Source organism: Phocoena sinus, chromosome 18 (genome assembly GCF_008692025.1).
Source record: "Phocoena sinus isolate mPhoSin1 chromosome 18, mPhoSin1.pri, whole genome shotgun sequence".
Lineage (NCBI taxonomy): Eukaryota > Metazoa > Chordata > Mammalia > Artiodactyla > Phocoenidae > Phocoena > Phocoena sinus.
The window spans coordinates 69,588,006-69,612,301 of record NC_045780.1 but is presented as its reverse complement, the minus strand read 5'-3'; the positions used below and the strand labels follow the sequence as shown (position 1 = coordinate 69,612,301).

Genomic DNA, 24,296 nt, shown 5'->3' with positions numbered 1-24,296 from the left:
CTATTCCTACACTGTGGTTCTGTGATTGGTCGGTTCCTTGCCCCTTCCGGTAGATAATCAGGTGCTGCGGATTCTGGAGCTTGGAGGAGTTGCTCTAAAGAGCCAGGCCTGGTGCCCGGGATGCACCGGAGAGCATGCTTCCCATCTAGGGTGAAGCTTCTTGACCTTTAGCATCAGAATCACCTGGGGGGCTGGTTCAAAGGCTTACAGCTGGGCTCCACCCTCGAGTTTCTGAGTCCGAGGTTCTGGGTGGGGCCTGAGAGTCTGCCTTTCTTACAAGATCTCAGGGAAGGTCCATGGACCACACGCTGTGAGTGGCATGGGTTTAGTGCAGTGGTCTCAACTGGGCGTGATCCCCTCCCACCCTCAGGACATCTGGCAAAGTCTGACATTTTTGCTCGTCACCACTGAGGGCTGGAAGTGCTACTGGCATCTCATGGGTAGAAACAAGGGAGGCTCTAAACATCCTACGATGTAGAGAATTGACCCACCCAAATGTCAGCAGTGCCAAGGGTGAGAAACCCCATCTGGGGAAAATACAGAAAAATCAAGCATTTGCAATAAAGTGTGAGAAGAACGTAGTGATTGATTGTGCTGAGGGCAGTTTAGGTGCTATGCTGGGCCTAACTTAATCTTGGGGGTCAGTTAGGGGCACCGGAGTGTGTGAGATAGACCCTGCTCTTGGGCAGTCAGGCGTGCACACAGTAGGACCACTTGCTGTTGTTCTAACTGTGAATAAAGCCCAGTGAATTGGGAAGGGAGGCTGCCCAAGAGAGTGGGAGTGGGTCGCACAGCCTAAGTGACCTTTGGCAGCTGAATAAGATGGCAGGATTCTGCCGGGAACGTTCTAGCCTAAGAGAGTGGAATGTGCAAAGCCCAGTGAGCAGGTTGACCCGTGTGCCTGGAATATAGACCGAGGGAACCCGGAGAGAGGCTGTGTCGCCCAGCAGCAAGGCCTTAAATGCCATTCTCAGCATTGGGACCCCTTTATCATGTCAGCGGCAGGAAGGATTGGAAAGGCTTACAGCAAGAGTGTTCGTTGTGTTTTATGGGACAGTGGATTCCAAATCAGTGAGGCTCTCTTGTTTGTTGATCATTTGGCCTGGTGAAAAGCCTTCTGGTGCCTCAACTATACAGCCAAATAAGACTTTTCTGTATTCTATTAATTCTGCCTGTTTGTACATTAAATTTGGAAACTTGACATACGGAGGGTCCCAAGAAAAGCTGAAAGGGTTAGAAAATGTTGGCCTTTGTGTCCTTTTGCTAGACTTCCGAATCTCTCCAGCCATCATAGCCTGTTTGTGACTAGGACACTTTCCCCGCCAGCCTACTGGGCCCTTAGCAGCATGGTGTTCAGTCCTGTTCACAGTTTGTTGAGAGTCCAGGGGGCTCGGCTGGTTGCAGACCCTCGATATGTTGAGAGGAGTCTCTACCCACACGTAGAAAGTTCAAGGCTAGCAGCACTTCCCAACCCAGAGCCCACAGCTGTTTCAGGACAGGGAGCCCAGGACTTTCATCCTGGGGTTTTGCTGATGATTCCTACATATTCACTTCACTCAGGATCTGCATCACACACACACACACCCCTTAATTGTTGGTTTCTTGCTCAAGCAGTTTAATGAGAACCAAGGTGCATCTTTTCACTGAATAACAAGCTTGGCACATCTTGGTGACACGGTGACAGATCAGCCACCCCCTCGCATCAAAGCCCCATTGAAAGACCCTCTCCCTCAAACCTGGGGTGGTTTTGCTGGTTAATGTGCAACAAGCACTGAAGGCTTTCTGGGGTCCCGGCACTATACCAAGTGATTTTTTTTAATGTGTAGTTTTTAGTATGGTTTTTAATACATGCACGTAGTTAAGAAAATTTAGACAGTATGAAACATTACCCGGTGAAAGTAAGACTTCCTCCCTCTCCTACCTGAATTTTTCTTCTTAAAACTGTTCAGAAACTACTGTAGTTAGTTTCACGTGTGTTCTCCAGAGATATGTTTTGCATTTACAAGCATAGTTATGTAACTTTTAACACAAGTGGCCAGGTACTTCTATGTAGTTTTTTCTCTCTCAAGTAGGGGATACATAGGTAATGTTGCCCCCCTTTTATTGATGAAGTCACTGAGACGGTTAGTAAAAGTAACTCGCTCAAGGCTACTTGGTAAACGGCAGAGCTGGAATTTAGACCAGGAGTTCCGGTTTTAAGCAGAGGTGACCCAAGATTGATGGGCACCTCCTCCAAGCAGGTTCACTTTGCCCTACCTCAAACTTAGGTGTGTTTTAAATTTTTATTTTATTTAAAAAATTTTTTAAATCGAAGTATAGTTGATTTACAATGTTGTGTTGATTTCTGCTGTACAGCAAAGTGATTCAGTTATACATATATGTACATTCTTTTTTTAATATTTTCCATTATGGTTTATCACAGGACATTGAATATAGTTCCCTGTGCTATAGAGTGGGACCTTGTTGTTTATCCATCCTATATATAAAAGCTTACATCTGCTCACCCCAACCTCCCCCTCCATCCCTCCCCCAACCTCCTCTCCCTTGGCAACCACCAGTCTGTTCTCTATGTCCATGATTCTGTTTCTGTTTCATAGATAGGTTCATTTGTGTCATATTTTAAATTCCATATATAGGTGATAACATATGGTGTTTGTCTTTCTCTTTCTTTTTTTTTCTTTGTAAATTTATTTATTTATTTCCGGCTACGTTGGGTCTTCGTTGCTGCACGCGGGCTTTTCTCTAGTTGCGGCGAGTGGGGGCTACTCTTCATTGCGGTGTTCGAGCTTCTCACTGTGGCAGCTTCTCTTGTTGTGGAGCACGGGCTCTAGGCACATGGGCTTCAGTAGTTGTGGCACGTGGGCTCAGTAGTTGTGGCTCAAGGCTCTAGAGCACAGGCTCAGTAGTTGTGGCACACAGGCTTAGTTGCTCCACAGCATGTGGGATCTTCCCAGACCAGGGCTCGAACACATGTCCCCTGCATTGGCAGGCAGAGTCTTAACCACTGCGCCACCAGGGAAGTCCCATGTCTTTCTCTTTCTGACTTACTTTACTTAGTATGATAATCTCTAGGTCCATCCATGTTGCTGCAAATGGCATTATTTCATTCTTTTTTATGGCTGAGTAGTATTCCATTGTATATATGTACCACATCTTCTTTATCCATTCATCTGTCAATGGACATTTAGCTTGTTTCCATGTCTTGGCTGTTGTGAATAGTGCTGCTGTGAACATAGGGGTGCTAAACTTAGGTCTTTTTTAAATGTTTGTTCACCATCTACCTCGATGCGGAGGTGAGGGTGTCACAAAGGAACAGAGAGGAGCATCACGTGTGCCCTTTCTTCTCCTCCTGAGCAGTTCAGCTCTGGCCCCCAACTTGCATCCACCAGCCACCCGCCAGTGGATAGCAGACCCTCCCTCCTCAGAAGGCCATTTAGGGGGACCATCAGTTATGACTGGGGCTCAGCCCCACCCAAGCTGCTTACTACAGCGGTCACATTTCTGGTGATGCTTTGACTTCCTGTTGTTGCTTGAGTGTCCATGCATGTGGCCTCACTGGTCCTGCATCCTGCACCCTTCAGAGCTATTCAACGATGGTAGCAGAGCAGACGTTCCTAAGCCACCAGGTGTTTAGAGAGCCCAGACTCCACCCGGAAGGGGTAGCCACTCTCAGAGCAGTGCTGGACTCCAACCCTGGGAGTTGTCGAGATTCTTAGAGCAGATTGGGGATTCCTGTCGCCCCCTGTTGTAACAGCAGCAGCGACTGCTGGGTCCTGTGCAACCAGATGCAGTGCATACACCCCCAGTGAGAGTTCTTGGCACGCCCTGTCAGAATGGCCTGTTAGGTGACTGGCCAGGTGGGAAGAAGGAACTTGCCCCCTGGGGACTCTGCCTTGAGATGTCTTTGTGGCCAGGGCTGCATTACAGTGCCTCCCAAAGGCTCTGGGCAGCTGCTGGGGTCCCCTTGAGAAGGAGATGTGTGTGCCATGTACAGGGTGCTGTCTAACCAGAAGTGTGGGTCTAACACACTCACCCACAGAGAAATGCTGTCCGAAGACCAAACTGATTTTAAATTGTGGCTATTGAAGGTGCATGCTTAGAATTTTAGTTCCAGGTGTTAACAAGACTGAGATATGTCGCGTGACTTTTGTATTTGTCATTTCTCCTGATTGGCAGCTAACAAGGAGGGGACGCATTCCACGTTCTGGGTGTTGCTAAGTATCCTTCTGGGAGCAGTGGCCATGCTGTGCAAAGAGCAAGGGATCACTGTGCTGGTAAGACCTGAGGTGCCATCGGGGCCTGTCTCCCTACACCCACTTTCCCTCCCGTAAGGACATTTTGGGCTGCCCTGCCCCTGTGACCTCCTCTACTGTACCCCGTTATCGGCCTTCAGTCCTACACCGTTCTGGACCAGTTAATTACCTGTGCTGTCATGCCCCTGGCGGTTTGTGTGGGAATTGACTGTCTCAGTTGCCTCTCATCAGAACTGGTGGACACGGGGGGGGGACAGTTCCTGAAGAGCGGTGATTAGCCCTCTTGGAGAGGTGGCCATGCTGTGGCTTTTCTGGGGTGCTCTCCTGTCGGCAGTCCTAAATACAGCAGTGTTCTGACCCCACCTCTGCTCCAAACATGCATTGATGTGCGTTATGTTATACCCAGCTTCACCCGGAAACATCAGAGAGGAGAGGAGAGGGCTCTGAGGAGTCCAGGCATGCACCTCCTATGTCCGATCTAAGTTGAAGCCCCAAAAAGAGAGAGGCATTGAAATGCACTCTCCTTTTTCTCCATTCTAGCCAGTTTTCCCACCTTACATTATTACAGGGAAGCTGAGACATTAGGGATGTGCGCGGACGTAGAGAAATGGAAAACAGAGATGTGGGGTGTGTGTGGCTCGTATCGGAAGCTGTGGGAAAGAAAGAGCGGTCTGAGCTCTTTGGGGTTTGACACCAGCCGAGGCAAAGATCAGTGGTTTTATTGGGGTTGGTCTGTAGGATTAAGGTTAGCCAGCTAGGAAATGGCATAGAATTACTGTGCAAAGATACTTGAACTTCATGAGTTATTTTTTAAAAGTTTGCTCTAAACCAGTGTTTCTCAACCTTGGCAGCACTGGTATTTGGGGATGAATCACCCTTTCTTTGGGGTGTGTCCCGTGTATCATAGGATGTGTTCCTGATCTCTACCCACTAGATGCCAGAAGGACACCCACCCTCAGTTGTGACAACCTAGAATGTCTCCAGACATTACCAGACACCCCCTGGCGGGAGGGGGAGGACAAAATCAACCTGCGAGAAACACCGCTATAAACCCATGCTTGTCTCAAAGTGTGGGTTTTGAGGACCAGTAGCAACTGCACCGTCTGGGAGGGTGTTAGAAACTTATGATCTCAGACCCCACCCCAGGCCTGCTGAGTCAGAATCTCCCCTTAACAAGGCCCCCAGGGCTTCCCTGGTGGCGCAGTGGTTGAGAGTCCGCCTGCCAGTGCAGGAGACACGGGTTCGTGCCCCGGTCCGGGAAGATCCCACATGCCGCGGAGCGGCTGGACCCGTGAGCCATGGCCGCTGGGCCTGCGCATCCGGAGCCTGTGCTCCGCAACGGGAGAGACCACAGCAGTGAGAGGCCCGCGTACCGCCAAAAAAAAAAAAAAACAAGGCCCCCAGGTGACTCCTACGTCCATCAGTGTTTGAGAAGCACTACAAAATTAGGTTGAATTTACATGCATAAAGATACGGTGAAATTGAGCAGGTTTCGAAAAAATCTGACTAGAATGTGGACACTTCAATGATGAATTTCCACGGGAAGGAGGAGGGAGTGCCAAACTCGTGTTTGGCTCAGTCCTCGTGACAACATGACCCCGTCATCCCTGGGTGACTGTCCTATAGCTCCCAGGCAGAAAAACAAATAGTATAAGAAGACAGCACAGCTCAACAGGGAGCTTCTGCCTTCTAGAAAATGGTTCAGACCCAGGCAGAAATGGCCCTCTGTGACCCACTAAAATCATTCATCTAATGGGTGCATAAAATCAGGATTCTGTGAAGTGATTAACCCAGCACTGGCCTGTGTATTGGATAATTAATGGCTCCCAGCATTTATGGGAGGGGGTTAAGTAGGGAAGCCACCCTTGCTCTGAAAACCACAAATTACCACTGGCTTCTGATGATTTAGGATCTTCTTTGCCACGAAGCCCCACACTAAAAAGAGCGCCGTCATTGAGGGACAACTTGAACCGTCTACACAGTGTCTGTTCTGACCACTTTACCTGCTTCCGGCAGGGAGTTCGGCCACATGACGTTGCTTGCAGTGGCCCCATTTGTAGGAAGTCCACTGCAGGGTAGAGAGTAGAGTCCAAGGCCAGATGAGCCTTCAGCCTGTGACCACAGGTGTCATAGCTTCAAGAGCAGCCATCACCTGCTAGAAAGGAACTATCGTGATGCTACTGGAAGCTGTTAGCAGCAATGGAGCTGCAGTGTCACACTCCCAAGGGCCAGTGGCTCCACATAATTGGAGTTATTTGTCATCCTCCTAAAAGTTGTGGGCAGAGGTGGCTGTCCTCCACACAGCGGGGTCAGGCTGGCCGAGGCTCTGCCGTCTTCAGGGTGTGGTCTCCAGTGTCACTCTGAATATCTCCATCATTTCTGCCACAGCTGGACAGGAAACCGAGGGGGGCGGGGCACCCCAGTCTATGTCCAAACCTCCAAGATGGCACGTTATCACTTCTGCCCACATCCCATAGGCTGGAACTAAGTCGCGTGACCATGCTTTCCTGCAGGGCTGGCTGTGTGCCCGGCAGGAAGGGAGATCTAGCGGACAGCCAGGAGTGTGAACCTGAGAGGTCGCTGGAGCCCCACCGGAGACTCTACGTTCTGCTCCCTCTCTTCCGTGGCATTTGCCCAAATCAGGCAGCACCTGGGGTTCCTGAAGTGTAATTACTTACTTGGCTGGATTTTCAAGGTTGATGACTGCCTTTATCTTCTTAGGCGTGACCACTGCACAGGTGTTGGCTCTTACAACTAAGGGACTTGTAAAGAAAAAAATGGAAGAGGGGGCCTCTGCAGAGCTTCTCCTGGGAACCCCAAAGGTCTAGCTCTCCTGCATCTTATAGTACTCTTATATGCAGACTAACAGGGATTTACTAGATAATAAATTTGTTATAATACATGAGCTCATTTCATAGGAACAGCAGGGTTTTTCGGTTTTGTTTTTAGAGCTAAAGAGGTCATCTGTGATGATCTAATCCAGGACATCTCTTGTCTAGATTCAGCAATAAAATTGTGACGGATAATTGTTATCTAATCAGAGTTAGGCTGTCCCATCGCTGATTCCTTGCTTTGCTCTCTTAGGGTCTGAATGCCGTCTTTGACATCTTGGTGATAGGCAAATTAAATGTTCTGGAACTGGTCCGGAAGGTACTACATAAGGACCGATCATTAGAGGTGAGTATCTGCTTTTGTCTCCAGCCCAGATGCGGAAAATGTCAAGTACCAGCGGATTTAAAATGCCATTTTCAAAGTATTTCTTGCGACTTTGAATTCTAAAATAGCCAGCCCTTTAAAGCACGGTGTCAGTGCGGTTCAGCCAGAACTGCTGCACCTTTGTACCTGGCGTGGCCACACTTTTATCTGAAAACTCTGAGACGTCAGGGGCCTTGCGGTGTCCTTTCAGAACACTGGCGTGCTCAGGACTGAGGGCCTCCTCTTCAGAATGAGTCTCCTGGCCTTGGGGGGAACAGGGGTGCTCTACGTGCGCTGGAAGATCATGGGCACCGGCCCTCCGGCCTTCACCGAAGTCGACAACCCTGCCTCCTTCGCCAGTAGCATGCTGGTCAGGGTGAGTCCTGAGTCTGCCCTCTGATGGGTCCTCTTCTTTGCCCACCAGATTCCCAGCTCTCCCCTCCCTCCCTCCCCAGCACCCACAGAAGCTCCCATAAGCAGAACACCTCCACGTGTGTTTCCTCTCACCAAGGATGTTCTAGGATGAAACCAGGTTTTTATTAGGGCATTGAGAAGGTATAAACCCTTTGTATTTCCTTTCTAAACAAAATTAAAGAGGAGTGGTTTAGAAAATGTCAGGTTTCTTGCCAGCCTCCTTAAATTGTCCTCTAACCCCATCACTTTGGTTATAAAGGAAACTGACATGGCGGGGTTAGGATAAAATATAACCAGATTGGCAGTATCTTTTTTTTTTTGGCCACACCTCGCAGCATGTGGGATCTTAGTTCCCGGACCAGGGATCAAACCCGTGCCCCCTGCAATGGAAGCATGTAGTCCTGACCACCCACTGTGGTCTCTTTAAAAGTCTATGGTGTCCAGACTTTCTTGTAAAGGTTTGCTATTTCTGAAGGCAAGGGTATCTTAGCTGTGCCTTCAGAGACAGAAATCAAGGACCGTAGGACCCTATACTTATGTTGTCAGGGTGACCCCTGGGCCTCAGATTTCCTGGGTCACAGACTTTGGGCATCAGTGAGTAATCAGGACATAGTGTCACCAGAAATATAACAAATGTATAACAGAGTCTGGTGGCTTTGCTGTATTTTTATCTATTAAAAATCTCAATGCATTTAGTAAACTGCAAACTACAGCCTGTGCCCATGTAGAACGTGGCAACATCTTATTTTATACAACTGCTCTCCTTGAGCAGAAACATATGGATGCCTCCAAAGTGAAGCTAGGATGTATTTTTTTTCCAAGTTCAGTATCAAATAAATGTTTGTTTTTCTTTTGACTGACAGGCCATAAACTATAATTACTACTATTCCTTGAATGCCTGGTTGCTGCTGTGCCCCTGGTGGCTGTGTTTTGATTGGTCAATGGGCTGCATCCCCCTCATTAAGTCAGTCGGGGACTGGAGGGTAATTGCTCTAGCAGCACTCTGGTTCTGCCTAATTGGCCTGATATGCCAAGCCCTGTGCTCTGAAGACAGCCACAAGAGACGGTAAGAGGCCAAGCTGAATTTTAACTTCCACACGGGGTGGAGTCAGAGCATTTTGCTAAATCCAGCACTGATCATTTTAACGATTTTTGTGGAAGTAATATCTAAGGACCTTTTATTTCAAATACATGTTTGTGGCCAGGATGAGTTCTATCCATTTGGAATCCATGGCTGGCTTCAACTAGTGGGGAGTGAACTTGGAGGGGGGGGTTGCAGATGACTGCTTTATCTCTCCCTCCCTCTTTCCCCGTGAAGCAGCATTTTGAGATCCTTTTCGCTGTAGGTGGTAAAGAGTAATTTATGGTCAGAACTGAGAGTGTAATTGATGTGTGTTGTGCCCATTATTTCACAATTCTGCTTCTGAAAACCCTAGCGGATGCTACAGTGATTCCTTCTCTTGTTATTTGGTACAAAATAAATTGCCCCCAAAGAGCCTGTTCTTTCTCACACCCCAGAAAAGGGAAAAGAAGGTTATTGAGAAAATAATTGGGAGAAAAACAAATGTGTTTTATGAGAAAGAAAGCTATTTAAGAAGATTTCCTTTAAGCATAAGTGTTAATGGAATTAGATTAGTAATTTCTCAAAATAAATTCAGTTTTAAGTTTACCTGTGGCTTAAATTGGTACGTAATTCTAAAGGGCAACAAACCATAGTCCCAATCCACTATACATGTGCAATAGGATTTTTCTAGTACTACAGGCACAGGGTCTGGGAAGGAGCCACCAAATTTGACCTGGCTTTCTTTTTTTTGTTTGTTTTTTACTTTTACTGAAGTATAGTTGAGTTACAATGTTATGTTAATTTCTGCTGTACAGCAAAGTGATTCAGTTATACATATATATTCTTTTTCATATTCTTTGCCATTATGGTTTATCACAGGATATGGAATATAGTTCCCTGTGCTGTACAGTAGGACCTTGTTGTTTGACCTTGCTTCTTAATTCATCCTCTTACATCTGTGGGAGATTGGGAATGATTGCCTACTTCCAGAAGTGTTCCACTGCTCTTGGCTTTCTTTTTACTTGACTGAAATTTATGCCATAGCACCCGAAAATGATATTAGTTTATTTCAGATTTCATGAAGTTTAAACCAGTTAAGTAGCATTACTTCTGTTAAGTTTGGCAGGGAGGGGGCACTAAATTGGTCTAATTGGGACCAATATCCATTGAGCTATTCAATGCCTACACAGTTTAAGGTATAGTCAGGGGCAGGTGCATTCATAGGCCTTGCAAAGTAATCATTCTAACTTTATTCATATGAATTTTGTGACATGTAAGTTTTATCTTTATGCTTGACGCTAAGTGCCTTAGTAAGATTTTTATATTTTATCCTAATGCTGCCTGGTTAGACCCTCTCTACTGATGCCATTTCTCAGTTGCTGGCATGAAAAAAAGGGGGGGGGCCTTATCGTGAATTTAATGTTAAGGAGGACATGTTTCTTGAACAGTCTAAAAGTAACCATTTTAATTCTCATCTTCCAGGATCCTCACACTGGGCCTGGGACTTCTCATCATTCCATTTCTTCCTGCGAGTAACCTGTTCTTCCGAGTGGGCTTCGTGGTGGCAGAGAGGGTCCTGTACCTCCCCAGCGCTGGGTACTGCATGCTGCTGACTTTCGGATTTGGAGTTCTCAGTAAACATACTAAGAAAAAGGTATTGGCCCAGAGCGGTGGTGCCATTCCTGACCAAGAAGATGGGTGGATTTTACTAATGACATTTCCCATATCCCTCTCTTCTTAAGAAACTTGTTGCTGCTTTCGTCGTGGGAATTTTATTCATAAACACGCTGAGATGCGTGATTCGCAGTGGCGAGTGGCGGAATGAGGAACAGCTTTTCAGAAGCGCCCTGTCTGTGTGTCCTCTCAACGCCAAGGTATGTTGGCTGCCATGTTTTAAGTTTGACAGCTGAGTAAGGAGAATGTTTACCTTCACACGGAATCCAGCATATGACCTTGATCATATACTTGGGGTTTTTCTTTTTTTTTTCTTTTAAATGATTTTGACAAAATTTATTAAAATGGCACTTAGCCAAAATAATACAAAAGAAATTATTAAAACCAGACAATGTCAGTGAAACAGCAGATTACCTAAACAAGTTTTTACTCATCTTCCAGTTGGTCCAAATCATGGATTAAAGTGGTGGCAGGGAAGGTAACTCCACATATCTAGTCTGGGGTCCGGGGAGGCCCACAGTCGAACCATGTAGAGCACACTTTTCAAAACACGTGATCTGGCCTCCTGAAATCTATAACTGGAAGATGATAATACCTGTGAGTGGACAGCAGTTCAGTTCAGGAAGTTTAAAGGACCCTGTGGGGTGTTCAGCAGCACACATTTCTATCAAACCTGTGGCTTCTCTACTTGGGATTCTTTTTGCCAGATTAGGTAAAAATAAATGTACAGACTTTAAAATTGGCAGTGTTTTTGTTGACACAGTCTGGTACGAGTATGTTTCACTTGTATCCTTGATGAATTTCTTCACTTACCCAGCTGTGCCTCTTTGGGCAAAGGGGTGGGGGGTATTGGTGGGGGAGGGACATGGGACAACAGTGCCTATCTCCTGGGTTTGTTGTGAGGCTTTAATGAAATGTGGCCTCTGAAGTGCCCTGACATGGTACTTAGAACATAGTAGGTGATCCAGAAATGTTTGCTTTCATAGGCTCCTTTTAGTTTTGGTTGTCCCATTAAATGAAAAGAAGGGAATGATACTTGCTCAAAATGGGAGGCCAAGGGCTTCCCTGGTGATTTCAGGCAAAATTATATGAAGAAATCTAATGAATAGTTGATGTCTTATTGTGACTGTGGAGTGAGGGATACTGTAAAAGGTGCTGACTCCTTGTTTGTCTTTTCCTTGGATTAAAAAAAACCTTGTTCGTGTTTTATAGTTAGAGGCTGAGATAAGAGTGAATTATTTCAAGCTTTTATTGTTAATTTGATTTGCTGACCTTGCCATTTATTTTATGCTATTAAAAATAAATTGCCTGTGATTTAATTTCATAATGTTAATAGATCTGCTTTATTTTTACTTTTCTGTTTGAATGGCAGTAATTACCCCTTCTATTTATATAGTTCTTCCGCAGAAGGAACTCAGATTTCTTTGTAGAGGCTCTATCATTAATCTCCATTATCCTCCCTCGAAGGTTGTCAGAGAGAGGTTATTTTCTTTAATTTTCCAAATGAAAGAAACTGAGGCATGGAAAGATGGAGCTGACTTTATCTAAGTCAGTGACTTAGGAGGTAGATAGAGGCCTGGTATAGTGCTGTGCCCAGGTTACCCTAGTAAATGAGGGAGTATGGGACATATGTGATGTTTGAGCCTATACGTCTGCCTTATGATTTCGTATGTTATAGGCTAGAAAACACAGGGGTGTGCAGATGGTCATGCACATAATCATGTCTGTGTGTGTGGTTTTCTCTTTTAAATTTACGACGTACGTACAAGACCTCATCTTCAGAATGGACCCAGTAGTGATAAGCCTTTCCAGGAACATTTTTCAGTGATGCCATTCAGTATGAGCAAGATGGGTTTCTTTTTTTTTTTTTTTACTTCTCACTATAAACTGAAGTATAATAAAGTTCTCTTTACTTCCTTTTTTGGGAGTGGGGGAGCTAGGTTGATTTCAGGGAAGAGATCTCATTTAGAAAGACACTGGTTTCATTCAACTCTATTGCAGGAGATACATTTTTCTGCACTCATTTCCACCTTACATTCACTGACTATTAAGTAAGCAATTGGCACCTTGCTTCAATTAGGCCCAGATTTACAAATGAGACTCAGTGCTGTGCCTGGTCTGCATTTGAATTACCCACAGTCCCTTGCATATGGTAGGAACTTGGTATTAGTGACTGAATTGAGACAATAGAAATTAAATTCCTACTATGGATGAGACACCAAGTATCTGATTGTATTTGCAGCCATTCTTAGTTTTCAAGGCTTGAAAGTGTGTGACACTTTGTATCAAACCTGGGATACAATTCTAAATTCTTTTAACAATGAAAGGGATCATAGACCACAATGAGGTATTTCCTTAAGGATGAGCCAGGATGGGTTATAGGATTTTTATGTGTTTAGAACATTTTAAGTTTAACATGAAGTTTTAATGGGAAATTTGAAAGAAACTGGTTTTAGCATTGCTGTTGAATGTACCTCCTTCCCTTATGGATGCTTTCACCTCGTTTGCATTTACATATCCTTGGGTTGCAACGATGGGTTTTCTCTGTGGCTTCTGTGCTGGTTCGTTGCCTCAGCATAGGAATCACAAAGGCAGGAGGGAAAGTTCAAGGATAAATAGGCTTTTTCAATCCTTTACATTCCCGGGAAACAAAAATCACTCATTCTTTAAACTCTACTTTAGGTAAACTGTTTCGTAGGGGTTTGCTTTGGTTTTTCACAACGGGTTATCTAGGCAGCTGTTTTCTATTCAAATACTTCCCTCCATGTCACCCACAGGATAAGGCTGGCCTGTTTACCAGTCTTAATTATGGACAGCTTGTCTTCTAGGGGGCTGTCCAGTTTTTAACTAGTTCCATTGAATTCACTGCAGTCTGATTTTGCAAAGCAACCCTCCGCCCTCTCCTGATCTCCTGGTCCGTGGCATCGGGTCTAACAGAACAGCGGCTCTACTGCAGAGGGCAGTTCAGCTCTTTGTCTGAGCTTTTTATTGAGAAAACAATTTCCCCGTAACAAAGGAAAGCAGCAGGAGCTCAGGGGCGGAAGAGGCAGGAGCTGTGTTGAAGTCTGCGTAGAAGCTGTGTTTGTATTCTGGGGACTGCAGGCACATACGTCCTCACTCACAGGTTGGAGTTTCCAGATTCGGTCCCTTTGTGTGTGGGGCATGAGGGAGTGGGTAAACACTTCCAGACTGGGGCTGGGGGAGGCACAAAATCAATCCACTTTGAGCCCACTTTTCAAAACCCACCATCGAGCCATAGCATTAACTAGTCTCCTGCAAGCTATAACATAAAGATGGTAACACCTACAGATGGACAATAATTTGGTTTAGGAAGCTTAAATTATACGGGGTGTGCTGCGTAATATTATACATTTCTATCGCCTGTGATTTCCCCGTTTGTGATTCCTTTTGTCCAATGAGGTAAAAATAGATGTATAGAGTTTAAAATTGGCAGTTAAAAAACAAATCTCGGGCTTCCCTGGTGGCACAGTGGATAAGAATCCGCCTGCCAATGCAGGGGACACGGGTTTGAACCCTGGTCCGGGAAGATCCCACATGCCGCGGAGCAGCTAAGCCCATGTGCCACAACTCCTGAGCCTGTGCTCTAGAGCCTGCGAGCCACAACTACTGAGCCCACATGCCACAACTACTGAAGCCGGTGCATCTAGAGCCCGTGCTCTGCAATAAGAGAAGCCACCTCACTGCAACGAAGAGTAGCCCCTGCTCACCGCAACTAGAGAAAGCCCGGGTGCAGCAACAGGGAACCAACGCAGCCAAAAATAAATAAATAAACTTATTTAAAAAAAAAAAATCTGTTACGTATGTGCTTAAAGAATGTCACAGTGCTCTATACCCTTCCAGAAATATCAGTATTTTTGAAGACGTGCTATCACTGTAGGTTAAGATGGATAAGGCAGGATGTGATGATTCTTTTAAAAGGGGTTTTGAATGTTCAGATATAATGCTACTTGATTGTGCTCAAACCATTATTGTAATTCACCATGTATCAGTCTGCTAGGGCTGCCATAAGAAAATACAATGGACTGGGTGGCTTAAACAACAGAATTTTATTTTCTCCCATTCTGGAGGCCAGAAGTCCAGGATCAAGGCATCAGAAGAGCTGGTTTCTCCTGAGGCCTCTCTCCTTGGCTTGCAGATGGCCACCTTCTTGCTATGTCCTCACACGGCCTTTCATCTGTGTGCAGGCATCTCTGGTGTTCTCTGTGTGTCCAAATTTCCTTCTCTTATAAGGCCATCAGTCAGATTGGATTAAGGCCCCGAAGAGCCTCATTTCAACTTAATGACCTCTTTAAAGACCCCCATCTTTCAATACAGTCACATTCTGGGGTGCTGGGGTCTAGGACTTCAACATATGAATTTTGGGGTCACAATGCAGCCCTTAACACCCAAAAGAAACATTATTTTACCTTAAAAAATAATACATGGGGTAAATGAGTGGGTCTAGAAATTGTCTTGAGCAGCCCGGCCCCATTTTCACCCAGCACTGTAATAAATGGGTGTGATATAGTGAGAAGAAACACAGGCTTTGGAGCCTGGGTTCAAATCTAGTGCCACAACCTAGGGCAAGACACTTAATGGTGCCAAAGCAGTCCCTCAGTACGTGCCAGCCACTGCTGTTAGTTATTATTAGTCACGCTGCACACACCCAGTTGAATGACTTTTCTGTAGCATCATCTCCTCTGAGATTGCTGTTGGCCTTTACATTGTAAGCCTCCAAAAGGAGCGTTTGATGATCGGTAAATACTTCTGGTAATAGTCCTCATGGGTCCATTTAGTTCTGCTGCCCTGGGCTCTTTGCTTCTTCAGTGTTCCTCAGGTGCCCCCACTTCTTCACCACCACCCAGCTCCGTCTGCCATCCTCGCTCTTGGGGCTGCAGCTACAGGCTCTCCCTGGACCCCCAGTATTGGCTTTCTCCTGACTCATGTGAGTTTCCCAGTGTGACTTATTTTACATAAACCTAAATCTGATTCTGACCCTCTGCCACCCTCCTACCCCTGGCTTTTGTTATGGGTTGAATTGTGCCCCCCCCCCCCGCCCCCAAGATGTGTTCAAATCCTAAGCCCTGTTTATTTAGGAAGGGGGGTCCTTGCAGATGTCATTCAGATGTAAGTTAAGATGAGGTTATACTGGAATAGGGTGGACCCTTAATCCACTATGACCGGTGTCCTTATAAGAGAGAGCAGAGACATGGACACACGGCGGGGAGAGGGCCACGTGAAGACAGAGGCAGAGATTCGAGCACTGCAGCCACAGAGCAAGGTACACCAGGGCTGGCCGGCCACGGTCAGAAGATGAGAGAAGCGTGGACGTTTTCCTCAGAGCCCCCAGTGGGAACCAGCCTTGCTGCTGCTAATTTCGGCCTCCAGAACTACGGCGGAATACATTTCTGTTGTCTCTAAGCCCCCAGCTTGTGGTCCTTTGTTACCGCAGCCCTAGGAAACTCAGGCACTTAACAGACCCCGCACTGGCCTCCCACTTCTCTTGGGGCAAAGACTAAACGGGACCCAACGCCTCTCGGGGTTCCCTGTGTAGCCTGGTCACCCCTGCCGTCTGCACTCAGCGACGCCAGGCTGCCTGTAGCTGCTCAGCCAAATGTACCAGGCTTCCTCTAGGCCAGGGACCCTGCCCCTTGCTGCTCCACCTGGGACACTTGCTCCACTGCAGCCCCTTTACTGGGTGACCCCCGTTCAGGTCTCTGCTGGAAGGCCCTTTATAGGACAGCCTTCCTGACACTCAACCAGGTGCCGTCAGACTCACCTTCCTCCAGAGCCCCGGCCCCTTCGAGTGACACATTTACTAATGAGGGCATTTGACTCCCATCCAGGGCTCAGGAGGCAGGGGTCTGAATGGTTTGCCCACCATTGTATCTGTAGCTGCCGACATGGTGCCTGGGGTGCACTCATTACCTAAAGGAATAAGGGAGGGAGGATTTGATTAGTGTAAAGAGGAATGCTAGTATTGCTACAGAAGAAAGGTGTCATACAAGAAAGTGCTGTATTTGTTTAAAGTACAGAATCATCGCTGTTTCCTCACACGTATGGTTGGACTTTGCAGCTCAGCCCTAGTGGGTGCAGGTGTGTGAGAAGGAGGGGGCGTCAGCGTTTCACAGTAAAACCAGCACAGCTTCCTAACTTCCCAGTTTTCTCTGTTGAGTTCTTTAGTCAATATTCCACTGTCACACTTACCATCTGCTCGTCACCTCCCTTTCCTCGAATCTTTTCTTACAGGGCAGGGCACTAAAGCACCAGCAAGCTCGGCCCAGCCTCTGTAGGGGTTTAGCTAAAGTTCTGGTAGGGGCTTGTTTTTTAATACCATTATCTTTTGCTTTCGTTTAGAAGGTATGGTAGGCATCCCAGCTCTGAACAAAGAAGTCTGGCAGCTGATGGCCAATTTTTCTCTCTCTTTTCAGGTTCACTACAATGTGGGCAAAAACCTGGCTGATAAAGGCAATCAGACAGCTGCCATTAGATATTACCGGGAAGCTGTGAGGTACTGCAAGCATCCTGTCTCACAGAAGAAATGCTGTCTTTACAGTACACATGTCTTATTTTAACTTTCTAGCGTTAAAAACCTGTCCCCACGAGGACCCCAACTTTAAGATAAATTTGCCAATTCCTGAGAGTTTAATGAAGACTACAGGCTTGGTTTCTCTCTCCACTCCAGATTAAATCCGAAGTACGTTCATGCCATGAATAATCTGGGAAATATCTTAAAAGAAAGGAATGAGCTGCAGGAAGCAGAGGAGCTGCTGTCTTTGGCTGTACAGATACAGTAAGCGTTGTTTTATAATCATGCTCACGGCATGGAAATGCGCTCCAGCGTTCTGGGAGCTAAGCCTTTCTTTTCCTTGTTTATCTTCCAGGCCAGACTTCGCTGCCGCGTGGATGAATTTAGGCATCGTGCAAAACAGCCTGAAACGGTTCCAGGCGGCCGAGCAAAGTTACCGGACGGCGATCAAGCACAGGAGGAAATACCCAGATTGTTACTACAACCTCGGGCGTTTGGTAAGCACATGGTGCCCTGTGGCTGAGGCAGAAAAGCTTGGTTTTGTTTCCTTCTTTATAATAAAGTGAGAAGAGCGACACCCATTCTAACCCTCTACATCTTATGAAGCTCTTTCATATACTTTTATCTCAGTTGAAGGTAGCTATTTGATTTCCTCACATGTAGTTTTTTTTTAGCTCTAATTAGAGAGCAAGCCAACTTGAATTAGCCAAGTTTAAGAGATCATAAAGGCAACAGGTTAAACTAAGGAATAAATTACAATTTTTAAAAGTCCCTTTGTGCCCTGTTAAACAGTATTCCAAGGGGTTACTTCCTGATAAACATTGGTCTCTCTGTTTTTAAAACACCAATTGAATAAAAACTGAAATTTAAAAAAAGCAAACCCATAATGTGACTTCTGAGTTTTCCTCTTCTGCTGCCTCAAGGGACTGTTCCTGCATTTTTACAGGTAACTATCCCCCCATAAAAGAAAGCTCAGGAGCCCACAAAAGGGCTTTGAGATTATTCAATGGAAATAGAACATAATGTGTTCCGTAGAGACTTGCTCTTTTTGGTTACTAACAGGATATTTATAAAGCTGTTATTGCTCTTGACTTTTTTTTTTTAAATATAGTTTCTTTCTTCAAATAAATAATACAGCAGTAGCTCATACAGTAAGTTCAATAATCTTAAAATCTGAAAGCATGGGGCTTCCCTGGTGTCACAGTGGTTAAGAATCCGCCTGCCAGTGCAGGGGACATGGGTTCGAGCCCTGGTCCGGGAAGATCCAACATGCTGCAGAGCAGCTAAGCCCGTGCGCCACAACTACTGAGCCCACGTGCCACAACTACTGAAGCCCGTGCACCTAGAGCCCATGCTCCGCAACAAGAGAAACCACCGCAGTGAGAAGCCCGCACACCGCAACGAAGAGCAGCCCCGCTCGCCTCAACTAGAGAAAGCCCATGGGCAGCAACAGAGTACCCAATGCAGCCAAAAATAAAATTAATTAATTAATTTTTTAAAAAATCTGAAAGCATATATTGATAATGATAGCGAAATAGATTTTGTCATCATTTCTGAAAGGCCTCCATGAGGACGCACAGCTTAATTATTAAAACTCTTGCTTTCCTTAATAAAGAAAATAAGCGCACACCCACAAAATGGTAGTTCTGTGAGGTGATGGAGGTGATAACGAGAAAAACAGAGTTTATTACCGTGTGCAGCGGGCAGACAAGTGGGATAACTCAAAGGGATGGTTAGAACTTGGGCTTATGTAGCATCTTAGCAGAGAACTATACATTTGTAGAGAAATGACAAGACAAAGAAAGAGGTTTCAGGCTTCCAAGCTGACGAACTGTGGGAAGGTAAATATATGGGGGAAACCTCACATATATAATGAAGTGAGGTGTGTTTGTGTAGGTTCGTCTTCTCCATAGCCATAAAACTTCCCCAGGAGGGGAGGCCCTCCTCCTTTCTCAGAAGTTTCTGCTTTTAGTCAGATCAGGGAAGCTCCAGGAAAGCTGCTTTCTTCATCTGTTGACTCTCAAATGCCTTCAGTGCAATAATCTTTATGCCAAAATGGTATATTTGGGGTGGCATTTTCAGGTCCTCTATCTTGTTTTCTTGGAGTAGGGGAGAGACAGTAAAACTCCACTGTAATAATACCAGTAGAGACCAGAAAATCCAGTCACACACAGAGCAGGGTGGGTCCTTGCAAAGTTAATGAAGTGAGAATGGGATCTGGGAACAAACTGGGTATTATCCAAATACTTGCATCTGTGGTTATTGCAGGGATTACTGTTTCTATTTACTGTGTCTACACTAGGACTTGCGTGACGTATTATACTTGAGATCCACACGAAATCTTCTTTCATCCTTTTTTCTTTTTCTTTTTTGGAGGCAGCTCTTTTTTCAGGGTATTGTTTGTGAAGTGAGTGTATCTGCCTGGAGCCCTCAGTTATACTTTAAAGCTCTAATACTTAGCGGTCTTCTTCCTTCCCCCAGTAGCTGCCTGTCACTGCAATTCCTTGGGGTTTGGAAAATTGAGAATTAATGCTAGATGAGCCAAGTTACATCCAAAGAAAGGAAGATAGAATGCAAAATAGAAGATTTTAACACGTGCTCCAGGCCCTGGAACTTATCCCCACTCTCACTTAGAAGATCATCTGTAGTACTGACTATATTGAGACCTTTGTTCTCTGTGTACTGTTTACTAATTATGCTACCGTGAAGTAATCTTTCTGTGTTCCCTCCTGCCAACTGTTCTTGGTTATTTAAAGATTTTGCTCTCCTTTGTTGTTTAATTATCCAGCTTTTGCCTGCTTGACAGCTTAAAAGCATTAAGAGCTTAATCTTTAACAGCTCAACCAGTATATTTTTATATTGGCAAATAATAGAAACTTAATAACTGAAGAGTTTCCTTTTTGAAAAAACCTTCCTTAGTCACTCTTCAGTAGTGGGAGACAGAAATGTGTTTTGATTTCTGGATACAGGAAAGAAGGGACTATAATGAACTTCTCTTGTGACGTAGGAAATTGGGAAGAGCTGGATTATTTGGGACACATTACTAACATTAGAAAATTACGGTAATAGTGACTGGAGACAGTTCATTTTGCAAGGACTAATTGCATCAGGCAGGATCCATTCAGGAAAACCAAAACCATGATAAGTATTTTTTAAAAAATAATCTCTCTTTTTAAAAAAATATTTATTTATTTATTTTGGTTGCACTGGGTCTTAGTTGTGGCATGCAGACTCTTAGTTGCAGCATGCATGCATGCTGGATCTAGTTCCCCAACCAGTGATCGAACCCCAGCCCCCTGAATTGGGAGTGCAGGGTCTTACCCACTGGACCACCAGGGAAGTCCCCATGCTAAGTATTTTAAATAGAGAAGATTCAATACAAGGAATGGGTTAGACAGTTGTTGGAAGAACACACATGGAAAGGTGACATTAACTCAGAGAGTAAAAGGAAACCCTGTAGGGTTCGGGGAACACATGGAATGAAGTGATGCCACCAGAATTTAAGAGCTCATAGAAGGCACCACATCTCAGGAGCTACCATCACCTGAAGGCTGAGATTATGACAGAAGGACCAAAGTCCAGCCCAGGGACTGTGGAGGGAGGGGACATGGCCACTGTAGAGACACTGCCAAGGACAAGGAAGGAGAGAGCAAGAATGGGGGGAAAGCGCTACTCTGTCTTCCAACTATCTGATCATCACCTGTGACTTCTATTGGCAGAGAGACTTGACCGGGGGCCAAGTAGCAAAGCACCATGGGAAATGTAGTTTGCAGAGCATAGAAGGTTGAGCATAGGACTAATAGGTAAATAACATGCTTATTACCCCGTCCGCTTTCAGAATGGGTAGTTCTTGCTAAATCACCATTTTTCTCTGTCTCCCTTAAAGTGCTTGTTCACTTTGTATAGATGGTATAAAAGGTAAAGTTCAAGGCAGAATAGGAGTAAGTGTTACCTGGCTCAGGCTGGGGTTGTTCTTCAATAAATAGTAATGAAAAATAATAATAAATAATAAAATATGTAAAGAATGTTTTTGTTGTGTAAACGAAGTTATGTTGGTTTTCCTGGGTGCCTTTGAAAGCATGTCACCACAGATCGTCTCCACGTGACTCAATTGCCTGTCACTTGCTGGAGAGAACTGGCTGAGAAATCAATGGAACATCAAATATAAAGAGAATTAAATGTTGGTATAATTGGGCATCCTAAATTATTTAAGTCTTTGAACTTTACATGTTTCCTCATTTAAGGGCTAAAGTATTGTAACTGGAGTCTCTGAGTCTCATGGAAAATTCCGACATCTTTAGCAAATGGATATTCACAAATGTTTCTGTAATTCCTTAAACCTTTCTTTTTCTTGTGTACTGTGCCACCTGTTTGCTGTGTGTGGGGTCATGGGACAAGTCACAATGTTTCTGTTGTCTAATGAAAAGACAGACTTGACAGTAAATAAGGAAATAGCCTTAAACTCTGATAAATTGTAATCTTGTGTACTTTTTTGCAGAGTTAAGGGAACCGTGTTCATTCAGATGAGATGTGCATTTGAACGGAGTTAAAGAGGGCAAGAGGGTCACCTGTTAAACAATCCATCACTTTCCCCCCTGCGTGCTTTTATTAACTATGCGGATTGATAGCCAGCCATTTCATATTCTGTTGTCGATGTTAACGTTCCCTCTCCAAAGAAAGCAACAGATCATTCTCTCCTTCCTGAAGGAGGCAAACAGGCTCCAAACTGGCAAAGACGTTTACATTTACTGCTTAAGACTTTTCCAACCAGTTCATAAAGTATGTCTGATGTACTCACAGTTTTATAGGCAGCTTAGATGTAGGCAGGAAGACCATTCTTCACAAGGTGAATTTGGCACATAGAGCTTTTAATCACATTAAATATTTTGTTGACCATTTTAAATAATACCTTTTCAAAGATAGACTATGTGAAGTCTTTCTGGAAAAATACTAAGGATTAGGTTTTTTCCTTAACCTCTCTTCAGTAGTCTGAAACATGCTTTGACACCTGGAATCACTAAATTATGGGTTGTAGTTAAAAGGTTGTAGGCTTGGGCTTCCCTGGTGGTGCAGTGGTTGAGAGTCCGCCTGCCGATGCAGGGGACACGGGTTCGTGTCCCTGTCCGGGAAGATCCCACATGCCGCGGAGCGGCTGGGCCCGTGAGCCATGGCCGCTGAGCCTGCGCGTCCAGAGCCTGTGTTCCACAACGGGAGAGGCCACAGCAGTGAGAGGCCCGCGTACCGCAAAAAAAAAAAAAAAAAGGTTGTAGGCTCAGGAGCTAGACCACCTGGTCTCAGTCCCTGCTCTCCCATTTCTAGATAATGGCATTTTGGGCACGTTACTTCCTTTCTCTGTGCCTCAGTTATTTACTTCATCTGTAAAACGGGGATAGTTCTCTCCTTCACTGAGATTGTTTGGAGGCTAAATGAGTTAATATGAAAAATTAGAAGCTCGATAAATACAAGTTCGGTTCGGTTTGGTTTCGGGTTTGGTATGGTTATATCTTGGAGAAAGAAAGCACAAAAAGGAACTGGAATATTGATTGGGGGTGTCCCTGCTTTCTGTTCAGTATGCAGATCTAAATCGTCACGTTGATGCGTTGAACGCGTGGAGGAATGCTACCGTGCTGAAGCCGGAGCACAGCCTGGCCTGGAACAACATGATCATCCTCCTTGACAGCACAGGTGTGGAGAAGTGATTCAGTCAGTCCACAGTGTAGTGCCGTGGGGTAATTAGGAAACAGATGCCTGTGCTTTTTTTTTTTCCCTAGTGTGTGTTAGAGTTTTGTTTGTTTGTTTTTAATTAATATGGGGTTCAATATTTTACATGACAAATATGTGTGTACTTCTAGAATATGGAGTTTCCTTTGACATATTGCAATATGAATGTTTGGGAAGGTGACACTTCGCTTAGAGTTGGTGTTGTGTAACGGGGGCAGGTGTGCACTAACATCTCATTTCTCCTGAAGCCTGTCATCTGGCAATGGCCGTCATCTAGGATGCTGGAGGTACCTGGAGCAGGTACCATCCATTTCTGGGCTTATGAAATGGATGGTGCTAGGTCCATGCTCTAAAGTTCATGGATGGTACTCAAAGGAGGTGCTCTCAAACCTACCCTCAGAGATTCTTATTTTCGATATAATGGTAATAAATTTGGTGACCTGGTTTCTTAGCCCGTGCGAGACTCAATCAATTAGAAGTTTCTCTGTTCCCCTACTTTTAAAAATCCAGCCATCCCATAGGAAATGATAGTTTTCATTTGGCAGAATTTAAAGCTAGTAAGCCATCTACTCGGTGTGGAGGGGGATACACATCTTGTTCCTAATGAAAGTGTAGAATGTGAGCTTCAGTACTATAAACATTCAGTTATTAAACTGTTGCTGTGATACTCTTATTCTGCAGACTTGTTTTCTCCAATTTGGGTATAACTGGTATCTGGGGGAAATTAAAATTAGATTTTATATGCTTTGACAGAATTTAATCAAAAGCTGTTGGTATGTCAGAATGGTGCTGGACTGCAGTGGCTTTGCAACTGATAGGCGTGTGTGTGTGTTGAGTGTTGTGTATGTGTGTGTGTGTTACATGTTCTACATTGATCTTCTTAAGTAGTTTATTCATAATCATTGTACATAATGCACATAAGCCCTGTTAATTAGAGAGAGAGACTAAAATACTAGTACAATGCGAACATGTTTTTAAGTTTTCTATTGTTCATTCACAGGTAATTTAGCCCAAGCCGAAGCTGTTGGAAGAGAGGCGCTGGAATTAATACCTAATGACCACTCTCTGATGTTCTCCTTGGCAAACGTGCTGGGAAAGTCCCAGAAATACAAGGTGTGTGAACTGCAGGCCGTGATTTCTTGCAGTGAATGCCAACATCTGACAGGAGCCATCGATGTAACGTCTGCCCAGTTAAATTCAGAATTCGGCCCAACTAGTGGTAGCTGAGTACCAGTGTGGCTCAGTCAGTTTGCTTTGAGAAGCTGCGCAAGAGATGAATTTGTGGACTCAGACTCCACATGCTTTCTGGTCAGAATTCACCAGCATTGCTCAAACGTGGGAGGGGAGGAGAAGCCAAAAAAATCCTAGCAGATGCCCCAGCTCCTGGCATGGAGCTATGATTCTGTCCCTGGTGCTGGGGCTCATCCTCTTCTGCACAAAAAGAGTA

The 24,296-nt window shown here is 45.0% G+C and overlaps 1 protein-coding gene across 3 annotated transcripts in view; it reads left to right on the top strand.

Moving 5' to 3' along the window:
* Positions 1–24,296, top strand: part of TMTC4 (transmembrane O-mannosyltransferase targeting cadherins 4) — a 61,441-nt gene that overhangs the window by 29,500 nt on the left and 7,645 nt on the right. For 2 of the 3 annotated variants that reach the window (XM_032611589.1, XM_032611588.1), the window contains exons 6-16: positions 4,177–4,274; positions 7,338–7,430; positions 7,660–7,824; positions 8,726–8,928; positions 10,408–10,579; positions 10,668–10,799; positions 17,031–17,110; positions 17,285–17,392; positions 17,484–17,625; positions 22,699–22,813; positions 23,850–23,962. In XM_032611589.1, the coding sequence (XP_032467480.1) occupies positions 4,177–4,274; positions 7,338–7,430; positions 7,660–7,824; positions 8,726–8,928; positions 10,408–10,579; positions 10,668–10,799; positions 17,031–17,110; positions 17,285–17,392; positions 17,484–17,625; positions 22,699–22,813; positions 23,850–23,962 (1,421 nt within the window). The remainder of the gene's footprint in view (positions 1–4,176; positions 4,275–7,337; positions 7,431–7,659; positions 7,825–8,725; positions 8,929–10,407; positions 10,580–10,667; positions 10,800–17,030; positions 17,111–17,284; positions 17,393–17,483; positions 17,626–22,698; positions 22,814–23,849; positions 23,963–24,296) is intronic. The other variant, XM_032611590.1, reaches the window with a different exon arrangement.